Source organism: Pristiophorus japonicus, chromosome 19 (genome assembly GCF_044704955.1).
Source record: "Pristiophorus japonicus isolate sPriJap1 chromosome 19, sPriJap1.hap1, whole genome shotgun sequence".
NCBI lineage: Eukaryota > Metazoa > Chordata > Chondrichthyes > Pristiophoridae > Pristiophorus > Pristiophorus japonicus.
This window is the reverse complement of record NC_091995.1, coordinates 8,106,372-8,128,216: the sequence shown is the minus strand read 5'-3', so window position 1 is coordinate 8,128,216 and position 21,845 is coordinate 8,106,372. Positions and strand designations below refer to the sequence as shown.

Sequence of the window (21,845 nt, the reverse complement as noted above, 5' to 3'; positions counted from 1 at the left end):
CGGGGGACACTTTGTAGCAAATGTGTGCACCCTATATACCTCTGCCTCCTTGGTCTGAGGCTCTGGTTCATCATGATCCGCTGTGGATTTGTCCTCCTCTGCAACATGGTGGTTTGCAGGATTAGCAGCTCGCCTGTACATATGTTCCATTGTTCCACAGCCCTTGCAAACGTATCTTTTGAAGCAGGATGAATGGAAACAATGATCACCCCCGCAGCGCCAACAAGGTGTTAATGGCCTAGCATTCATAACCCTTGATAGTGGACTCAGCCATCTGTGGACGTGCAGCTGCAGGCCTGCCCGGTACGTTACGATTTGAAAACAACACTACTTTGTTCACAGTATTTGTAGCAGCATTCATGTACTGAGAGATTTGCTTGGTATTGTCATGGGTGGTGATGAACACCTAGGCTATCACTATGGCTTTACTCAAGATTGGGGTCTCTACAGTCAAAAGTTTGCGAAGTATTACTTCATGGCCAATGCCAAGTACAAAGAAGTCCCTGAGCATGTGCTCCAAATTCGTAATGTCCTGCAAGGCTTCTTAGCTCGGCAACATAGCTCGCCAATTCCTGGCCTTCAGACCTCTTGCACGAGTAGAACCGGTACCTCGCCATCAGAACACTTTCCTTCGGGTTAAGATGCTCCCAGACCAGTGTGCAGAAATCATCATACAATTTCTCTATGGGTTTCGCTGGAGCAAGCAGATTTTTCATGAGGCCATACGTTGGTGCCCCACATTGAGGAGAATCGCCCTTTGTTTGGCAGCGTTCACTTCTTCCAGCTCATTGGCCTTGAGGTATTGGTCGAGTCGTTCCACGAAGGTTTCCTAATCATCTTCCTCCAAAGATTTCTCCAGATGCCCACTATTCTCTGCATCGTTGCGGTGGGATTCATCATCTGTATCTCATCGCCAGTTGTAGTGTATGAATAAAGAGTCTGACCAGATATTGTGATCCCAAAATAAAGTGTGGCCTTAGTCTTTTATTGCAGGTCTCCAGCGTGCCTCTCCAGCCTATGAGGCCTCCTTAAGTACAGGTGCTCCCAAGGGATTGTGGGATCCCTTGGGACTCCAGCGGGTGAGCCCTCTGGTTGTTAAACAAGGTATTTACAGGTTTACATATACAACAGTTTCACTCTAGGCACAGCGATGCCAATAACATTAAAGTTAAAAGTGCAGTAAGCGAATGCAGGTATGCAAATGTAATATTAAATTGTGATCCCGGATTAACTAATGGAAAAAAATGTAATGAATGCTTGTGAAAGTGATGTTAGCAACAAGTTTGTACTGTTAAATGATGATGCTAGAAATTTTAATATGATAAATGTAACCCTGTATGGAGACACTGATACACAAGAAAGTGTTGTAAGTGCTAAATGTGATACTGTGAAGAGAGATAACAGTGTAGAATCGACTATTTGTGATCGGAGCCAATGTGTCAACCATGCAGAAAGTAGACTGTTAAAGGACACTGGGTTCTACAGGTACAATGTAAATGCCAGAAGTATCCCCCTGTGGGAGACCCCCAGGTCTAGCGGGCTACCTGCCCATGTAGCCTGGGCTTTTGGGACCAATGTGATACCCCAGGAAGGGCTCACACACACCCAGTGGGAGCAGACACACTGCAGGGACAGCGGTCAATGGGCAGCACAGCCACCACCACTGGCAACCTGCCTCTACATCCTCTGGCCACCAGGGCCAGCACCAGTAGGGAGAGGCCAGTACCCTCCAGCTTTCCTGGCAGACCCTGGGATGACCAGACTTCCACCACCAATGGAGGACAAGGAGCCCAGGCAGCCCTGTGGCCCTGCCCACCACCACTTACCCACTCTACAGTGTATGTACCTTACCCATTGCACTGGCTCCACCACTGAGGAATCCTTCAACAGTGACACCCACATGGTCCATGTGTGAGGTCGGGGGAGGGGGAGGGGGAATGAATGAGGCAGCGTCAAGCACAGGGATCACACCTGGTACCCACACAACCCTCACTACAGCCCACTAGTGATCACCTCCCCATGTCATGTCAACACCTGGAGATAGTTACAGATAGTGGTGAAATGATACCTAAACCTGATAAACCAGAATCACAGAACCCAGCAATCAGTTACACAACACTAGCGGCCCAGAGCCCACTCCCTCAGGCAGGGAGTGAGGCATGGCCCAAGAAACCCAGTCAATATCCCCAATGAACAGAGGCCGATTCCCACTCGTCACACACTCTTCTTTAAAATACTTTTATTCAAGAATGAGGCAACATTGGAATAATTTACAAACAGTCAGCAAAAATGGTAGAAACAAGTCACAACAAAGAAAGGGAAAGCTCAGTTTGTTAACAATCATCACACGTTGATTCTGGTTCAATATAATTTTTCCCCCTCAGTTTATCCGGTTACTGCAGCTGAGGCCAATATTCTACAGAACTACACATCCAGCCATTGTTTGTATTTGACAATGAGCCCCTCTCTGCAATGATGCCAGCCCTAGTGTACAACATCCCATCAGATCACTATTGGACACCATAGGCACCGAGCTGTACTAGACGATGGGCCCAGCCCATCGCTGAATGGGCAAAGCTAATCTCCTCAGACTGGGGGTGCACTGCACCTGCAGAATCAACATCAAGGGGGAAATTTGTTCCCTCGCGTCAGCAGCTGTCATGGATAACCCCACCTTTATTAGTCATACACCGAGGTTTTTGCATTGCTATCTATTTATGGAAATTTCAATAGATCTGAAAATTAAATATTCAAGGATTATTTCCCATCTCTCATTTAAACACATCAGCCTCATAAACCTCTTTTTTTAACCAAGTTCTTTGTGAAGATATTCCTCTCGTTCCTAACTTCTACAGGAGAGGAGAAAGAGGATGATCATTTTAAAACAGGAGAACATATGACAGGCGCCCGATGAGCAGGTTGTCAGTAATGGGTTAGGACAGCTAAGGTACACACACCAGCCAACCATTGGTGTTTCACACCGACAGTCAGCATTTCGGGGTCCTGGCTATGTGTTGATAAAAATAACGGACAGCTATGCTGACATTACCAATGGCTGCTCCCAATGCATGAAGTTCTTCCACCTGGACGTTGGAGATGGAACCCTCGTTCTTGGTTTAAAACAAGGTGCATGGGCCTCTTTTTTTACATAAACACATCAACTGACAGAGCTGCCATATTGGAAGAAGTTGCCAATCACAGCAGACACTTTCCCAGGATCGACACTCCCGAATAATCAACATTCCTAGATTTGGAGCACTGAAATAAGAATCCTTACTACCATTCATAAGAACATAAGAATTAGGAACAGGAGTAGGCCATCGAGCCCCACGAGCCTGCTCCGCCATTCAATAAGATCATGGCTGATCTGGCCGTGGACTCAGCTCCACTTCCCTGCCCTCTCCCCATAACCCTTAATTCCCTTATTGGTTAAAAATCTATCTATCTGTGATTTGAATACATTCAATGAGCTAGCCTCAACTGCTTCCTTAGACAGAGAATTCCACAGATTCACAACCCTCTGGGAGAAGAAATTCCTTTTCAACTCGATTTTAAATTGGCTCCCCCGTATTTTGAGGCTGTGCCCCCTAGTTCTAATCTCCCCGACCAGTGGAAACAACCTCTCTGCCTCTATCTTGTCTATCCCTTTCATTATTTTAAATGTTTCTATAAGATCACCCCTCATCCTTCTGAACTCCGAGTAAAGACCCAGTCTACTCAATCCATCATCATAAGGTAACCCCCTCATCTCCGGAATCAGTCTAGTGAATCGTCTCTGTAGCCCCTCCAAAGCTAGTATATCCTTCCTTAAGTAAGGTGACCAAAACTGCACGCAGTACTCCAGGTGCGGCCTCACCAATACCCTGTACAGTTGCAGCAGGACCTCCCTGCTTTTGTACTCCATCCCTCTCGCAATGAAGGCCAACATTCCATTCGCCTTCCTGATTACCTGCTGCACCTGCAAACTAACTTTTTGGGATTCATGCACAAGGACCCCCAGGTCCCTCTGCACCGCAGCATGTTGTAATTTCTCCCCATTCAAATAATATTCCCTTTTACTGTTTTTTTTTCCCCCCCAAGGTGGATGACCTCACATTTTCCAACATTGTATTCCATCTGCCAAACCTTAGCCCATTCGCTTAACCGATCTAAATCTCTTTGCAGCCTCTCTGTGTCCTCTATACAACCCGCTTTCCCACTAATCTTTGTGTCATCTGCAAATTTTGTTACACTACACTCTGTCCCCTTTTCCAGGTCATCTATGTATATTGTAAACAGTTGTGGTCCCAGCACCAATCCCTGTGGCACGCCACTAACCACCGATTTCCAACCCGAAAAGGACCCATTTATCCCGACTCTGCTTTCTGTTAGCCAGCCAATTCTCGATCCATGTTAATACATTTCCTCTGACTCCGCGTACCTTTATCTTCTGCAGTAACCTCTTGTGTGGCACCTTATCGAATGCCTTTTGGAAATCTAAATACACCACATCCATCGGTACACATCTATCCATCATGCTCGTTATATCCTCAAAGAATTCCAGTAAATTAGTTAAACATGATTTCCCCTTCATGAATCCATGTTGCGTCTGTTTGATTGCACTATTCCTATCTAGATGTCCCGCTATTTCTTCCTTAATGATAGCTTCAAGCATTTTCCCCACTACAGATGTTAAACTAACTGGACGATAGTTACCTGCTTTTTGTCTGCCCCCAGAATAAAGCAGAACCGAAACCTACAGTCAAAAGTGATGGGGAGAAAAGACCAGGAACGGTTTAAACAGCTCCACAAACACCACTGATGGAGCGGGTGAAACTATCAGCAAACCTGGAGCCTCGCTCCTGGGATATTGTCAGCTCTCAGTGCTGGCTGGACATGTTCCATTTATCCCTCCATCCTGCAACACGAGGGAAATATGCTAAACATTTCTAGCGTGCAAAACATACAAATGATGTGAACATTATTCCCATGAGGGGCTGATCTCACTAGTGAACTAAAGTCTATTGTACACGAGATGTGCTGCTCATTCAGGCAGCTCCCGGGAATTTAATCCATCAGTGTCAGGTTAGACACAACGATCATTTAAAAATTCTAAGTTAAACTCCTGTTGAAACACTGGAAGCAGAGCAGCCAGTGTGTCAAAATGATGATATTCTTTGTAAAATGCACAGTAACACTGAATACACATTATCGTATATTGCACTTTTTGTCCCATCACACATGCAAACTAAATTACCCCCCTCCCCCCCGTTTAGGTATCAAGAATTTAAAATATTCACCATAATTTGTTTGCCTCTCTTCTACAAGAATTAACTTTTGTCAAACTAATAATTAACACTCCCAAGAGTTTATTATCCGTAAATGGATTAATAATCTGTGTTGACACTGAGGATTTTCATTGTATGAGTGCTCAACACTCTCAACAAACTCCTCCGACATTTTGGTGGCATTACCAGTTTAAAATAAATAGGTTAAAGGTGCCAGTAAAATAGTGAACGGAGAAGTTCAATAGGATTATACAGTGTTTGTCGGATAATATCCTAGTTTAATTTCTGAGCTCATACAACAGGTATGAATGGAAGATGCACTGCACATCAAATATAATGTCTCCAAAGTATGGCATTGTCTTAACATTTCCCAAATTAAAGGGACGTGGATCAAAGGTGGGCAAAAGGAGTTGAGGTACAGATCAGCCACCAGTGGTAAGAACTGTTTGGAAAGGCTGAATGGCCTCCTCCTGTTCCCATGTTCTTATGTAAATGCTAAATTGAGATATTTTTGCAATATTAACAGAAAATGCTGAAAAACACTGAGCTGGTCAGGCAGCACCTGCGGAGAGGGAAACAGTTAACGTTTCAGGTCAGTGACCTTTCATGAGGTCGGTGACCTTTCATCAGGTATTTTTGTATCCGGACAAGGTGCCTGCAGCAACACCAAACGTCGGTTGGTGGCGCTGTTCTGAGAATTCCTATAGACTCAATGGTGCCACTAGCAGAATCTTGGTGGAACTGCAGCTGTTTGCAAATAGGTCAAGGATCAAGGACATCAAATTCAAGACTAAAAAAACGGTGTGAATGAAATGCCGCAGAAAGATCTACTGGAACAAGCGAGATTTGTACAGGGCTAAAACAAAGATGATTCTCGGCTTTCATCTCACACATTTCCAATCGAAACCAAACTCATATTTAGTGTCTTTGCACATTCACAATACATTAACAAAGAATTTGTTTAAATAATCTGATCATTAAAACAATCTACATTTATTATAAGATTTTAAAAAAATAAAGTAACTGAAAAGATAAATAGATGATTTAATGTTACAGGTGTAGACCATTTGACAGCCCTTCTCGATAAAGCATCTTACACCCAGAAACATTGATCTACTTTCCTCTTTTCAGATGCTGACGAGCCTACTGGGCATTTCCAGCCTTTTCAGTTTTATTTCAAGTTTCTAATCCCTTCAGTTTCTCTTTCCAGCTACATTGATGAAGAAAATGTAAACATTGAGGGAGAAGGCAGCTGGGAGGTGCATGTCAGAGCCATGGACCCTGAAGTACAGACGATAATTACACCACGGTGAACGGAGGGCCAGGCTTCCCCCCACACCACAGCGATTCCTTACAGTAACACGGCCCACTTTTCTCTTCACTACTCACCTTTCTCTGCCGTTTCTTCTCCTCCCTTAGAGGACCTCATGCTCACTTACTTGGTCCATCACAAATTTACCCACCAAGTGGTAACAATGCAATCCCTGCGGTTTCTTGCATAACGCCCTGTCGCAACAGGGGGTCGAACTGAGTGAACAAAGAGATCGCTGCCTGGCAGAATCCAAGAAATTAAAATAAAATCAATGGAGGGAAAAATTGAACCACTGATTCCTCATATTTAACAATATTTTCCACACCAGACAGATTGATGAATACACAGAAGTGATTGAGGTCAACTGTGTTAACAAGTTGTAAAACAGTCCCAACAGACTCAAACAATATTTTCTAAAATAGACTTGGGTATTCCACCCATTAGCCCGACAGAGTGATGGGTGGGATTGGAAATAAGAGTTTCTGCAGTACCGCTTTTAGACAGTAGATGGCAGTGATGCGCCGCAAGGCACCGCCTGTTGGGAGAAAGCGGTACTACATGAACAAGCAGCTCACACCAATCCCAGCCACTCCTTTTCCTCTTTCGTGGAGAGAATTGATATCTTTCCCCCATCGCCAATATTGGGTGTCCTCATATCCCTGAGGCATATACTGATTTTTGATGCTCAAACTCTTACCTGCTTTAATATTCTTCCACATTTTTATATAAAAGACAAAATTCTCAAATATATGATCCTTAAAAACCCAGTTCATTCATTCAAAACTATTCCTTTGAAATACAATTTTAAAAGCTTATATATAGAAAACACTCTTCCCTTCAAAAACATTTAAATTTCCCTTTAAATCATTAAACCGCCAGGTTACGAAAGGAGAAGCGAATAGTGAACAGAGACAAACCAGACAGAACTGGTCAGATACAGAACTTTGTTGGGAACGGGAAATTAAATCGGAGGCATTGAGGAGTCCAGTTCAACTGGTGAAGCCCACAGCAGCAGCCCAGCCATCAACTCTGGGATAGAGGTATTAATCTGCCCAGGAGGCAGCAGAGTGTAGATTTACAATAAATCATTGGCTGGGTGCCAGATTAATCCACAGGGACCAGGCTGAATTACATCGTCCACATGACTATAGTTATAGGATATACACAAGTCAATTTCCGTTCCGAGTGGCCTATCTGCCTCTCCTCCACCCCCGTCCACTCCGTTTAATTAGAGTTTGTCCAAGAGTCAAGGGGGAAGAACACCTGAGGTAGTCGTTGAATGTTTTGTGACGTTTCAAAATGAATCTGAATACCTGAAAATATTCTGTATGTTGCATTCAGATCACATAGTTAGCAGTCGCCTTAAAAAGCAGCATCGGAGCAGGTTACCTGGCTCCTCCCCCCTCAGCGGGAAATGGAAGGAGTGGGGGGAAGGGAGGGAAAAGAGAAAGAGGGGTGTAAATTAAATGAGTTACTTGTAAACTTTTAGCCAATTATTAAAATCAAACTGGGACTTCGTCCTTCCTGGACCGGGTTTCACCAGTAGATGGCGCTGTTCCCCCACCCTTCACCACCTCCCTCCCCCTCAGTCACACACTGAGGCAGTTAAAACAAACACTGGTGCCACCTGATGAGATCCTTTCACACAGATCAGCCTCCAGTGCCGATTGTCATTGTATTTAAACTGGGGGCCCACATAAAACCTTCCAGGTCAGCAGTGTCCCCCCCTCCGCCTGCAGGGGGCACTTCTTTGTGCAGTTGGGTTTGGTTTGCTCAGAGTCCACAGTTCGCTTGCCCTTAATTACACAGATCTCCCACTTATTTTTTACGTCAGCCACTTGATGATGCAGTTGTCAAACACGGTGCGGTTGGAGTGCCACTCTGTGTGATGCACATTGTTAACCATAAAAGTGGTAATGGCTCCCCTGGCGTCCAGACTTTTCAGGCCAAACATGTCCTTGAGGTAAATCTGGATGGGAAGAGAAAGCAGATTTTTTATTTCATTTCAAGGGTGCCACTTTCGCACATTACTTGTGGCTCCGAAGGAAAATCGTCAAGCCCAGGCTGGGCTGTGACTCTCCCCACCCATTGTGACAGTCACTTCAGTTACTCGGGCCACATATTAGAGGCTACTGTTATCCCCGAAGTTCCGCGCCCAGCAGCCCCTAGAAGTCTGTCCTCACAGCATGGGTCGTGAGCACCTTCAGGAATAGAGATGACAAAAAAGATGAAAATAAAACCTTCAAGCTCAGTCAAAAAACTTTCCTGACATGTGCAGCCACAGGTCTCGAGCAGTTTCCCCTCAGAACAGACAGAGAGATAAACACTTCAAGAGGCAATCCCATCATACAGTGCACCCCAGTCTTGTGCCCAGCAAAGGACCAGGCCTCAGGCAGGTGCTCACAGGGTGGGCTCCCAAATCTCAACTGAACCATGGATGGAGGAAGGGACCAGGTCAAGCCCAGTCAGTAGAAGGTAAGAGAATACAATGCCAACATTCTCTTACACTGTCCACTGAACTTTCCTCCGGCATATCTGGGAGATTATTGCCCTCATTACAGCAACAATGTGCATTTATACAGCGGTATAATATAGAAAAAAGTCTTCACAGATGCAGAATCAGACAACAGTGAACACCAAGCCACATAAGGAGATATTGGGCCAGGTGACCAAAAGCTTGCTCAAAGAGGTGGGTTTTAAGAAGCGTCTCAAAAGGAGGGTAGAGAGGTTTACGGAGGGAGTTCCAGAGCTCAGGGCCTAGGCGGCTGAAGGCCCGGCCACCAATGGTGGAGCGATGAAAATCAGGGATGCGCAAGATTCCAGAATTGGAGGAACAGAGAGTCCCGAGGAATTTCTAGGGCTGGAGGAGGTTATGGAAATAGGGAAGGGGCGAGGCCATGGAGGATTTAAACACAGGGGTGATGGGTGAATGTGAGTTAGGAGTTTTAGATGAGTTGGAGTTTATGGAGAGTGGAAGAGGAGAGGCCAGCCAAGAGAGAAACAACACCAACTTACATTTATACAACACCTTTTAACACAGTAAAACAACCCAAGCCATTTTGCCGGAGTGTTAACAAACAAAATTTGACACCGAGCCACAGAACATATTAGTACAGGGGTCACAGAGGTAGGTTTTAAGGAGTGTTTAAAGGAGGGGAGAGAGGTAGACAGACAGAGAGGTTTAGGGAGGGAGTTCCAGAGCTTAGGGCCCAGGCAGCTGAAGGAATAGTTGAACATAGAGGTGATAAATACATGGTTGAGGGTTTCAGCAGATGAGCTAAAGCTGGGGCAGAGACGGGCAAAGTTAGAGAGGTGGAAATAGACGGTCTTTGTGATGGAGAGGACATGTGGTCGGAAGCTCAGCTCCGGGTAAAATAGGACACTAGGGCTGAAAAGAATCTGGTTCAACCAGAATCAGAGGCTGGGGAGAGGGATGGAGTCGGTGACAATGGAACAAAGTGGCAAGTTGGATCCATAATTGGCTCAGAGGCAGGAAGTAAAGGGTAATGGTTGATGGGTGTTTGTGACTGGAAGGCTGTTTCCAGTGGGGTCCCACAGGCCTCAGTACTACATCCCTTGCTTTTTATGGTATTTATGGTATTTAGACTTTAATGTGGGGCATATAATTAAGAAGTTCGCTGTGTGGTTGATAATGAAGAAGCAAGCTGTAGACTGCAGGAAGATATCAATGAACTGATCAGATGAGCAAACAGTGGCAAATGGAAATCAATCTGGAGAAGTGTGAGGTAATGCATTTGGGGAGGGTTAACAAGGCGAGGGAATACACATTAAATGGTAGGCCATTGAAAAGTGTAAAGATAAAAGGGACCTTGGAGTGCAGGTCCACAAATCCCTGAAGTTAGGACAGGTAGGTAAAGTGGCTAAGAAGGCATACGGAATACTTGAATTTATTAGCCGAGGCATAGAATACAAGAGCAGGGAGGTTATGTTTGAACTGTATAAAACACTGGTTAGGCCACAGCTGGAGTAATGCATTCAGTTTTGGTCACCACATTACAGAAAAGATGTGATTGCATTAGAGAGGATACAGAGGAACTTTACGAGGATGTTGCCGGGACTGGAGCATTTTAGCTAAGAGAAAAGATTGGATAGGCTAGATTTGTTTTCATTGGAACAGAGGAAGCTGAGGGGAGACCTAATTGAGGTGTATAAAATTATGTGGGGCCTCGATAGAGTGGATAGGACGGACCTATTTCCCTGAGCAGAGGGTCAACAACCAGGGGGCATATATTTAAAATAATTGGGGGGAGGTATAGAGGAGATATGAGGGGAAATGTCTTCATCCGAGGGGGGTAGGGGTCTGGAACTTACTGTCTGAAAGGGTGGTAGAGGCAGAAACACTCACCAAATTCAAAAAGTACTCTGATATGCACTTGATGTGCCGTAACCTGCAAGGCTGCGGACCAAGAGCTGGTAAGTGGGATTAGGCTGGGTAGCTCTTTGTCGACAGGCATGGACATGATGGGCCGAATGGCCTCCTCCGGTGCTGTAAATTTCTATGATTCTGTGAAAGGACGCTGTTATTTGTTTTTATATAACCAATATCTGCAGTCCTGGTAAACACCTCTAAATGCCCCTGGGACACAGTGAAAGTCCCTTTCTACACAATCTAATGGTGCCATTTGCTGCCACAAATAATAATGTACTCTATACTATTATTGAAAGTTAATAAACCAGTCGTCAGAATGGAGTAGTCGAATTACTGGCAAAAATCTAGTTTTTGAAAAAAATGACAGTACACCACCACCAGGCAAACAAAATCGGTATTGCTGGAAAAAATAAATTGGTTGTAGTCCCAATCTCAGCGAACAGGTGCCAGTGTTGCTCAATGGAAAATGGGATAGCAAAAATTGTTTTTGTTCACCGATCTTAATAATTATCCTACATACATTAATACACAATAACTATAGAGATTGATCGTCAGAGAAGTAGTGACTGGAGGCCCTGACATCACCTCTAACACGATAAATTAATTGAAACATACTAGAATCTGAAGCTCATTGAAACATAGGGTGGATTCACTCTGGAGCATCCACGATGCTGAGAACGACGCGAGTAGCACGTGTAGCGAGTTGGTCTTACCGCAGGAGAAGGGTCCACAGCCAGATAGGGAATGGAAGACCAGCAGGAAGAGTAGTGCAAGGAAGGTAGTGCAGGGGTCCCCTGTGGTCATCCCCCTGCAAAACTGATACACCGCTGTGAGTACTGTTGGGGGGGGGGGGGGGGGGGGGATGACTCATCAGGGGAGGGCAGCAGCAACCAAGTTCATGGCACCGTGGCTGGCTCTGTTGCACAGGAGGGCAGGAAAAAGAGTGGGAGAGCGATAGTGATAGGGGATTCAATGGTGAGGGGAATAGATAGGCGTTTCTGCGGCCGCAACCGAGACTCCAGGATGGTGTGTTGCCTCCCTGGTGCAAGGGTCAAGGAGCGGGTGCAGGACATTCTAAAAAGGGAGGGAGAACAGCCAGTTGTCGTGGTGCACATTGGTACCAACGACATAGGTAAAAAAAAAGGGATGAGGTGCTACGAAACAAATTTAAGGAGCTAGGAGCTAATTAAAAAGTAGGACCTCAAAAGTAGGCATCTTGGGATTGCTACCAGTGCCACGTGATAGTCAGAGTAGGAATCGCAGGATAGCACAGATGAATTCGTGGCTTGAGCAGTGGTGCAGCAGGGAGATTCAAATTCCTGGGGCATTGGAACCGGTTCTGGGGGAGGTGGGACCAGTACAAACCGGACGGTCTGCATCTGGGTAGGACCGGAACCAATGTCCTTGGGGGAGTGTTTGCTAGTGCTGTTGGGGAGGAGTTAAACTAATATGGCAGGGGGATGGGAACCAATGCAGGGAGACGGGAACCAATGCAGGGAGACAGAGGGAAACAAAAAGGAGGCAAAAGCAAAAGACAGAAAGGAGATGAGGAAAAGTGGAGGGCAGAGAAACCCAAGGCAAAGAACAAAAAGGGCCACTGTACAGCAAAATTCTAAAAGGACAAAGGGTGTTAAAAAAACAAGCCTGAAGGCTTTGTGTCTTAATGCAAGGAGTATCCGCAATAAGGTGGATGAATTAACTGTGCAAATAGATGTTAACTAATATGATGTGATTGGGATTACAGAGACGTGGCTCCAGGATGATCAGGGCTGGGAACTCAACATCCAGGGGTATTCAACATTCAGGAAAGATAGAATAAAAGGAAAAGGAGGTGGGGTAGCATTGCTGGTTAAAGAGGAGATTAATGCAATAGTTAGGAAAGACATTAGCTTGGATGATGTGGAATCTATATGGGTAGAGCTGCAGAACACCAAAGGGCAAAAAATGTTAGTGGGAGTTGTGTACAGACTTCCAAACAGTAGTAGTAATGTTGGGGAGGGCATCAAACAGGAAATTAGGGGTGCATGCAATAAAGGTGCAGCAGTTATAATGGGTGACTTTAATATGCACATAGATTGGGCTAGCCAAACTGGAAGCAATACGGTGGAGGAGGATTTCCTGGAGTGCATAAGGGATGGTTTTCTAGACCAACTAGGGGGGAGGCTATCTTAGACTGGGTGTTGTGTAATGAGAGTGGATTAATTAGCAATCTCATTGTGCGAGGCCCCTTGGGGAAGAGTGACCATAATATGGTGGAATTCTGCATTAGGATGGAGAATGAAACAGTTAATTCAGGGACCATGGTCCAGAACTTAAAGAAGGGTAACTTTGAAGGTATGAGGCGTAAATTGGCTAGGATAGATTGGCGAATGATACTTAAGGGGTTGACTGTGGATGGGCAATGGCAGACATTTAGAGACCGCATGGATGAACTACATCAATTGTACATTCCTGTCTGGCGTAAAAATAAAAAAGGGAAGGTGGCTCAACCGTGGCTATCAAGGGAAATCAGGGATAGTATTAAAGCCAAGGAAGTGGCTTACAAATTGGCCAGAAATAGTAGCGAACCCGGGGACTGGGAGAAATTTAGAACTCAGCAGAGGAGGACAAAGGGTTTGATTAGGGCAGGGAAAATGGAGTACGAGAAGAAGCTTGCAGGGAACATTAAGGCGCATTGCAAAAGTTTCTATAGGTATGTAAAGAGAAAAAGGTTAGTAAAGACAAACGTAGGTCCCCTGCAGTCAGAATCAGGGGAAGTCATAACGGGGAACAAAGAAATGGCAGACCAATTGAACAAGTACTTTGGTTCAGTATTCACTAAGGAGGACACAAACAACCTTCCGGATATAAAAAGGGGTCAGAGGGTCTAGTAAGGAGGAGGAACTGAGGGAAATCTTTATTAGTCGGGAAATTGTGTTGGGGAAATTGATGGGATTGAAAGCCGATAAATCCCCAGGGCCTGATGGACTGCATCCCAGAGTACTTAAGGAGGTGGCCTTGGAAATAGCGGATGCATTGACAGTCATTTTCCAACATTCCATTGACTCTGGATCAGTTCCTATCGAGTGGAGGGTAGCCAATGTAACCCCACTTTTTAAAAAAGGAGGGAAGAGAGAAAACAGGGAATTATAGACCGGTCAGCCTGACCTCAGTAGTGGGTAAAATGATGGAATCAATTATTAAGGATGTCATAGCAGCGCATTTGGAAAATGGTGACATGATAGGTCCAAGTCAGCATGGATTTGTGAAGGGGAAATCATGCTTGACAAATCTTCTGGAATTTTTTGAGGATGTTTCCAGTAAAGTGGACAAGGGAGAACCAGTTGATGTGGTATATTTGGACTTTCAGAAGGCTTTCGACAAGGTCCCACACAAGAGATTAATGTGCAAAGTTAAAGCACATGGGATTGGGGGTAATGTGCTGACATGGATTGAGAACTGGTTGTCAGACAGGAAGCAAAGAGGAGGAGTAAATGGGTACTTTTCAGAATGGCAGCCAGTGACTAGTGGGGTACCGCAAGGTTCTGTGCTGGGGCCCCAGCTGTTTACACTGTACATTAATGATTTAGACGAGCGGATTAAATGTAGTATCTCCAAATTTGCAGATGACACTAAGTTGGGTGGCAGTGAGAGCTGCGAGGAGGATGCTATGAGGCTGCAGAGTGACTTGGATAGGTTAGGTGAATGGGCAAATGCATGGCAGATGAAGTATAATGTGGATAAATGTAAGGTTATCCACTTTGGTGGTAAAAACAGAGAGACAGACTATTATCTGAATGGTGACAGATTAGGAAAAGGGGAGGTGCAACTAGACCTGGGTGTCATGGTACATCAGTCATTGAAGGTTGGCATGCAGGTACAGCAGGCGGTTAAGAAAGCAAATGGCATGTTGGTCTTCATAGTGAGGGGATTTGAGTACAGGGGCAGGGAGCTGTTGCTACAGTTGTACAGGGCCTTGGTGAGGCCACACCTGGAGTATTGTGTACAGTTTTGGTCTCCTAACTTGAGGAAGGACATTCTTGCTATTGAGGGAGTGCAGCGAAGATTCGCCAGACTGATCCCTGGGATGGTGGGACTGACCTATCAAGAAAGACTGGATCAACTGGGCTTGTATTCACTGGAGTTCAGAAGAATGAGAGGGGACCTCATAGAAACGTTTAAAATTTTGATGGGTTGAGACAGGTTAGATGCAGGAAGAACGTTCCCAATGTTGGGGATGTCCAGAACCAGGGGTCACAGTCTAAGGATAAGGGGTAAGCCATTTAGGACCGAGATGAGGAGAAACTTCTTCACCCAGAGAGTGGTGAACCTGTGGAATTCTCTACCACAGAAAGTAGTTGAGGCCAATTCACTAAATATATTCAAAAGGGAGTTAGATGAAGTCCTTACTACTAGAGGGATCAAGGGGTATGGCGAGAAAGCAGGAAGGGGGTACTGAAGTTGCATGTTCAGCCATGAACTCATTGAATGGCGGTGCAGGCTAGAAGGGCTGAATGGCCTACTCCTGCACCTATTTTCTATGTTTCTATAAGATTCTGAGGGGGATTGACAGGGTAGATGCTAAGAAGCTGTTTCTCCTGGCTGCAGTGTCTAGAACTGGGGGCACAGTCTCAGGATAAGGGGTAGGCCATTTAAGACCGAGATGAGGAGAAATTTTACTCAGAGGGATGTGAATATTTGGAATTCTGTGAATGCTGAGTCTCTGAATATATTTGGGGGGGGGGGGGGGTGGGGAGAGAAGAGAGAGCCTGGCTTGGGGGTGTGGAGGAAAAAGAGAGCCTGGTTTTGCGGTGAGGGGGGGGGGGGGGAAAGGGAGCTTGGTTTTGGGGGTGGGGGGGCAGGGGAAGAGAAAGAACCTGGTCAGACTCTCGGGGAAACAACAGATATGGGGATTGGAGTTGAGGTCAATGATCAGCCATGATCTTATTGAATAGCGGAGCAGGCTCGAGGGCCCATATGGTCTACTCCTGCTCCTATTTCTTATGTTCCTAAATGTTGAGTGATCTCATTGAATGGTGGAACAGGTTAGAGGGGTTAAATGGCCTGTTCCTATATCAAAAGATTCTTGGTAACTACTAGGTTTAAAAAATAATTCTGTAGACTCTTTGTGGTTTTATGTTTACTGTTTTACTGGCAAGTAACATATATTTATTTATACCATCCAACAATGTGACCCGCTGGTTAAGAATAGAACAGAAAAAAATGTTGTTGCAATATCAGCACAAGCCAATAGCTGTTGCACTGTTTAAAGAAAAAAGGCTAATTGTAACTCCTGCAATACCATTCTCAGCCACGCTGGTGGTGTTGCACCATCTAATTTTACTTTCATTCTTATTTTCCAACTATACACCAACGGCACCAATAATTCAACCAGGTGGGTCTTCTCAACCTAGCAACATACGTCATCATCATAGGCAGTCCCTCGAATCGAGGATGATTTGCTTCCACGTCGAAAAGTTCACAGGTGTTTCAATGCTGGACCTAAAATTCCAGGTCCGAACTAAATCTTGAAGGGTGGAAGATGCTTGTGCGTGGATTGTTTTAACATGTGATGACCGTTGCACACCAGCCACCACACTGGCTTGACAGAGCTAGGTCTTGGCCCAGTAGCAAGGATTAACCAAGACGACTGGAGACAAGCTCTGCTGCACGGACCCAGTGCGCGCACACAGATCGCAGTGTGGGCTGGGCTGAGCTGCACCTGGGCCCTCGCCTGTTCTGGGCCCTGAACTCGCGCCTCTCCTGAGCCCCGATCATGTCCCTCTACAGTCTCTCGCCACTCCTTCGCCCCGATCTCGCTGCTCCTGATGTACCTGCCCACGCTCCAATCACCGACCTGGACCTTGGTGATGTCCCTTTTCACTGCTGTTGCTCTCCTGCTCCAGCACTTCCTGCTCCTTGGAGTGATATGCTGCCACGCTGCTCCTTCCGCTCCCCGACCTGCTCCGATGGTGCTCGCAGGCCGGGGGCTGCACAGACTGCTGGGCTAGGTTGCCACACTGCTCCTTACATACAAGAGTAACGCTGAGGCCACAGCACTCCCTCTTAGCCAAAACGGCACAAAAGCGCTGAACAACTGCATAAAATCAAAAGAAAAACACTGAGGACGCTGGAAATCTGAAATAAAAGCTTAAAATGCTGGAAATGCTCAGCAGGTCAGGCAGAATATATGGAGAGAGAAACATAGTTAACGCATGCGCAGGGGAGATTGCCTGGAGTCTGAATTTCCCCCCTTGTTTCCAAGCACAGTGATGGAGATTTATACTGTTTCTGTAAAAGTTTTGTGAGGAGGGGTTAAGACTGGCATTTAACTAGTCGGAGCTATAAAAAGAGCTGGAGCCCCGGCCCTGGAACATCATGGGCCACCCCGACCTGTGAGAGAACACCACCGCAGGCCGCGGCTATAAAAAGAGCCTCTGCAGCTTCCAGCGCGAGCCGCTCGACGGCTTCGAGGTGACGTCATCAGGACCCAGGTCGTAGTTTGCAGCGTGGGCAGGAGCATCGGCTGGGCCCTGGTAAAACAGTGGAATAGGAAGATCATGGCGGACTTGCGACGAGTGATCAGGGCGGAGGAGCGGTGAGGAATCGTGGCTGCGATTTGGTGGATGATCGTGACGGAGATTCTGCGAATGTTTGGTGCGGCGGGAGATTGTGGCAGAGGAGTGGTGAGAGGTCATGGCTGAGGTGCGGCGAATGTTTGTGGTGGAGGAACGGCGAGAGATCGTGGCGGAGGAGCGGTGAATATTTATGGCGGAGGAACGGCGAGAGATCGTGGCGGAGGAGCGGTGAATGAGGGTACGGGGCCCAGAAGAGCCGAGGGCCCAGGGGCAGCACGGACCAGCCCACACTGCGATGTGTGCGCGCACTGGGTCCGTGCAGCAGAGCAGGTCTCCAGCCATCCTGGTTAACCCTTGCAACTGGATAAAGGCCGAGCTCTGTCAAGCCCGTGTGGTGGCTGATGTGCGACGGTCACCACACGTTAAAACAATCCAGGCACAGGCATCTGCCACCCTTCAATTGGAGTTCAGGACTGGAATATCAGGCCCTCCATTGAAACATCTGTGAACCCATGTGGAAGCAAGTCCTCCTGGTTCCAGGGACCGCCGATGATGATGATGATGCCTCCACCTGTCCTCTGCAGCTCGGGGAGTATTTACACTCCAGCTTTAACTGGTGTGGTGTCAATCCGGATTCCAGGACTGGGCTTGTATTCATTGGAGTTCAGAAGAATGAGAGGGAATCTCATAGAAATGTTTAAAATTCTGACGGGTTTAGACAGGTTAGATGCAGGAAGAATGTTTCCAATGTTGGGGAAGTCCGGAACCGGGAGTCATAGCCTAGGGATAAGGGGCAAGCCATTTAAGACCGAGATGAGGAGAATCTTCTTCACCCAGAGAGTGGTGAACCTGTGGAATTCTCTACCACAGAAAGTAGTTGAGGCCAATTCACTAAATATATTCAAAAAGGAGTTAGATGTAGTCCTTACTACTAGGGGGATCAAGGGGTATGGCGAGAAAGCAGGAATGGGGTACTGAAGTTACATGTTCAGCCATGAACTCATTGAATGGCGGTGCAGGCTAGAAGGGCCGAATGGCCTACTCCTGCACCTATTTTCTATGTTTCTATGTTTCAGGTTGATGATATTTCATCAGAACTGAGAGGTGATGGAGATTAATCAGCTTTTAAGCAAATACAGAGCCAAGGAAAAGGCTGGAGGTGGGGGGGAGGGAGATTACAAAATGGAAGGTCTGTGATAGTGATTCAATGACAAAAGGGATGATGGTGTAAGACAAAAAGAGATGGTAATGGGACAAATATAGAAACAAAAGATGGGTCCAGAGGAGATGTAAATGGTTATAGCAGAGATGGAGGGAAGCTTTGAAAATCTGGCAAATGCTCCCATGGTCCGGGAATATGGCAGAAGAAAGGTGTATAAAATTACTCTATTTGTTCTAACTCGCGCTTCCGCGTTTGAACAGAAGTGAGTGAGCACAAATAGTCTCCGACTCCACCCCCCCCACCCCCCCCCCCCCCCAAGCGCAATTTCCACTAACCCTTTTCTGCGCATGCATCATCATCATAGGCAGTCCCTCGGAATTGAGGAACTCTTGCTTCCACTCTTAAAATTAGTCCTTAGATGGCTGAACAGGCCAATACAAGAACCACAGACTCTGTCACAGGTGGGACAGATAGTCGTTGAGGGAAGGGGTAGGTGGGACAGGTTTGCCGCACGCTCTTTCCGCTGCCTGCGCTTGATTTCTGCATGCTCTCAGCGATGAGACTAGAGGTGCTCAGCGCCCTCCCGGATGCACTGTCTCCACTTAGGTCGGTCTTGGGCCAGGGACTCCCAGATGTCGATGGGGATGTTGCACTTTATCAGGGGTGTTTTATGGGTGTTCTTGTAACGTTTGCTCTGCCCGCCTTTGGCTCGTTTGCTGTGAAGGAGTTCCGAGTAGAGCGCTTGCTTTGGGAGTCTCATGTCTGGCATGCGAACAATGTGGCCTGCCCAGCGGAGCTGATCAAGTGTGGTCAGTGCTTCAATGCTGAGGATGTTGGCCTGGACGAGGACGCTGATGTTGGTGCGCCTGTCCTCCCAGGGGATTTGTAGGATCTTGCGGAGACATCGTTGGTGGTATTTCTCCAGCGACTTGAGGTATCTACTGTACATGGTTCATGTCTCTAAGTCATACAGGAGTGCGGGTATTCATCATCATAGGCAGTCCCTCAGAATCGAGGAGGACTTGTTTCCACTCTCAAAGTGAGTTCTTTGATGGCTGAACAGTCCGATACGAGAGCCACAGACCCTATTACAGGTGGGACAGACATTTGTCGAGGGAAGGGGTCGGTGGGGCTGGTTTGCCGCGCGCTCCTTCCGCTGCCTGCGCTTGGCTTCTTCATGATCTTTGCGTTGAGACTCGAAGAGCTCAACGCCCTCCCGGATGTACTTTCTCCACCTCGGGCGGTCTTCGGCCAGGATCTCCCAGGTGTCAGTGGTGATGTCGCACTTTACCAGGGAGGCTTTGAAGGTGTCCTTATAACGTTTCCGCTGTCCTCCTTTGGCTTGTTTACCATGAAGGAGCTCCGCATTTGCTTAGGGAGTCTCGTATCTGGAATGCGAACTATGTGGCCTGCCCAGCGAAGCTGATCGAGTGTGGTCAGTGCTTCAATGCTGGGGATGTTAGCCTGGTCGAGGACATTGCTGTTGGTGCGCCTGTCCTCCCAAGGAATTTGCAGGATTTTGCAGAAACATCGTTGGTGATATATCTCCAGTGACTTGAGGTGCCTTCGATACATTGTCCATGCCTCAGATCCATACAGGAGGGCGACTATTACTGCATCCCTGTAGACCTTGAGCTTGGTGGTAGATTTGAGGGTGTGGTCTTCAAACACTCTTTTCCTCAATTGGCTGAAGGCTGCACTGGCACATTGGAGGCGGTGTTGAATCTCGTCATCAATGTCTGCTCTTGTTGATAAGAGGCTCCCAAGGTATGGGAAATGGTCCATGTTGTTCAAGGCTGCACCGTGGATCTTGATGACTGGGGGTGGGGGGGGGGGGTGGGGGGCGGGAAAAAAGACAGTGCTGTGCAGCAAGGACAGGCTGGTGAAGGACCTTTGTCTTACGGATGTTTAGCTTAAGGCCCATGCTTTCGTATGCTTCAGTAAATACGTCAACTATATCCTGGAACTCAGCCTCTGTATGTGCACAGACGCAGACGTCGTCCGCATACTGTAGCTCGACGAGATTGGGGTGGCCATGGACCTGCCCTGAAGACAGCGAAAGTTGAACAGGTTCCAACTGGTTCTGTAGTTTAGTTCCACTTCAGCGGGGAGCTTGTTGACTGTGAGATGGAGCATGGCAGCGAGGAAGATGGAAAAGAGAGTCCGGACGTGGATTGTGTCTGTAATGGATCCATTGGTAAGGATCACGGCCTACATGTCGTCATGGAGCAGGCTGAGGATGTTGAAGAACTTTTGGGGGCATCCGAAACGGAGGAGGACACTCCATAGACCCTCGTGGTTGGCAGTGTCAAAGGACTGCATCCTCTTCTTCGCTCTTCTCCTCTCCACCCCCAGCCAATCCGGAAAGGGAACAGGCCCCGACCACCACATTGGCCGCTGGGCCCCGAGCTCCCTCAGCTTCCCGCTTAGCCCCCAGTCCCTTGGGGGGGGGGGGGCAGCGGTGAAGAGAGAGCCTGGTTTTGGGGGGGGGGGGGGATGGGCAGGGATGAGAGGAGGAAGAGAAAGAACCTGGTTGGCTGGGGGGGGGGGTGGGGAGGGGATGGAGAGTGAGAGCCTGCTTGGGGACAGGGTGGGGGTGGGTGGGAGTGCCTGGTATGGCGGGGGGGGGGGGGGGGGGGGGCGGTAGAAGAGAGCCTGGCTTGGGGTGGCGGGGGGGGGAGAAAAGGAGAGCGAGAGAGAGAGAGAGAGAGAGAGAGAGAGAGAGAGAGAGAGAGAGAGAGAGAGAGAGAGAGTGAGAGTGTGTGTGTGTGTGTGTGCCTGGTTGTTGTGGGTGGGGAGGGGGGGATAGAGAGGGAACTCAGGGAAGACAAATACCGTTCTTCCAACCCCCTTTACACCCACACCCGACATCGTTGGAGTGGATGAAATCCAGAAGTCACGACACTGTCACTATTCACTTCATACCAATAAACCTGTTAACAATCCGTACACAATGCCACCTCTGGGCGGAGGGGGTGGGGGATGGTAAGGTCATGCGCTTGCGCCGGGGTAAGGGGGGGGGGGAACGCGCTTGCGCCGGGGTAAGGGGGGACGCCGGCTGTGAGATGGATGTTTCCTTTCTGACCTCAAGTCCAAATGGATCATGTTACAATATGCAAAGTTAGGCTGGGCAGTTCCATTTACACATTCCAGAGAA

General features: G+C 47.3%; 1 protein-coding gene across 2 annotated transcripts in view; it reads right to left on the bottom strand.

The window, feature by feature from the left end:
• Positions 1–2,224: 2,224 nt before the first annotated feature.
• ppt2b (palmitoyl-protein thioesterase 2b) overlaps positions 2,225–21,845 on the bottom strand; it is a 48,031-nt gene continuing 28,410 nt past the window's right edge. The window contains exon 8 of one of the 2 annotated variants that reach the window (XM_070861220.1): positions 2,225–8,548. In XM_070861220.1, coding sequence (XP_070717321.1) covers positions 8,405–8,548 — 144 coding nt within the window. In that variant the 3' untranslated portion in view covers positions 2,225–8,404. Of the gene's footprint in view, positions 8,549–16,044; positions 17,046–21,845 lie in introns of those variants that run through there. The other variant, XM_070861221.1, reaches the window with a different exon arrangement.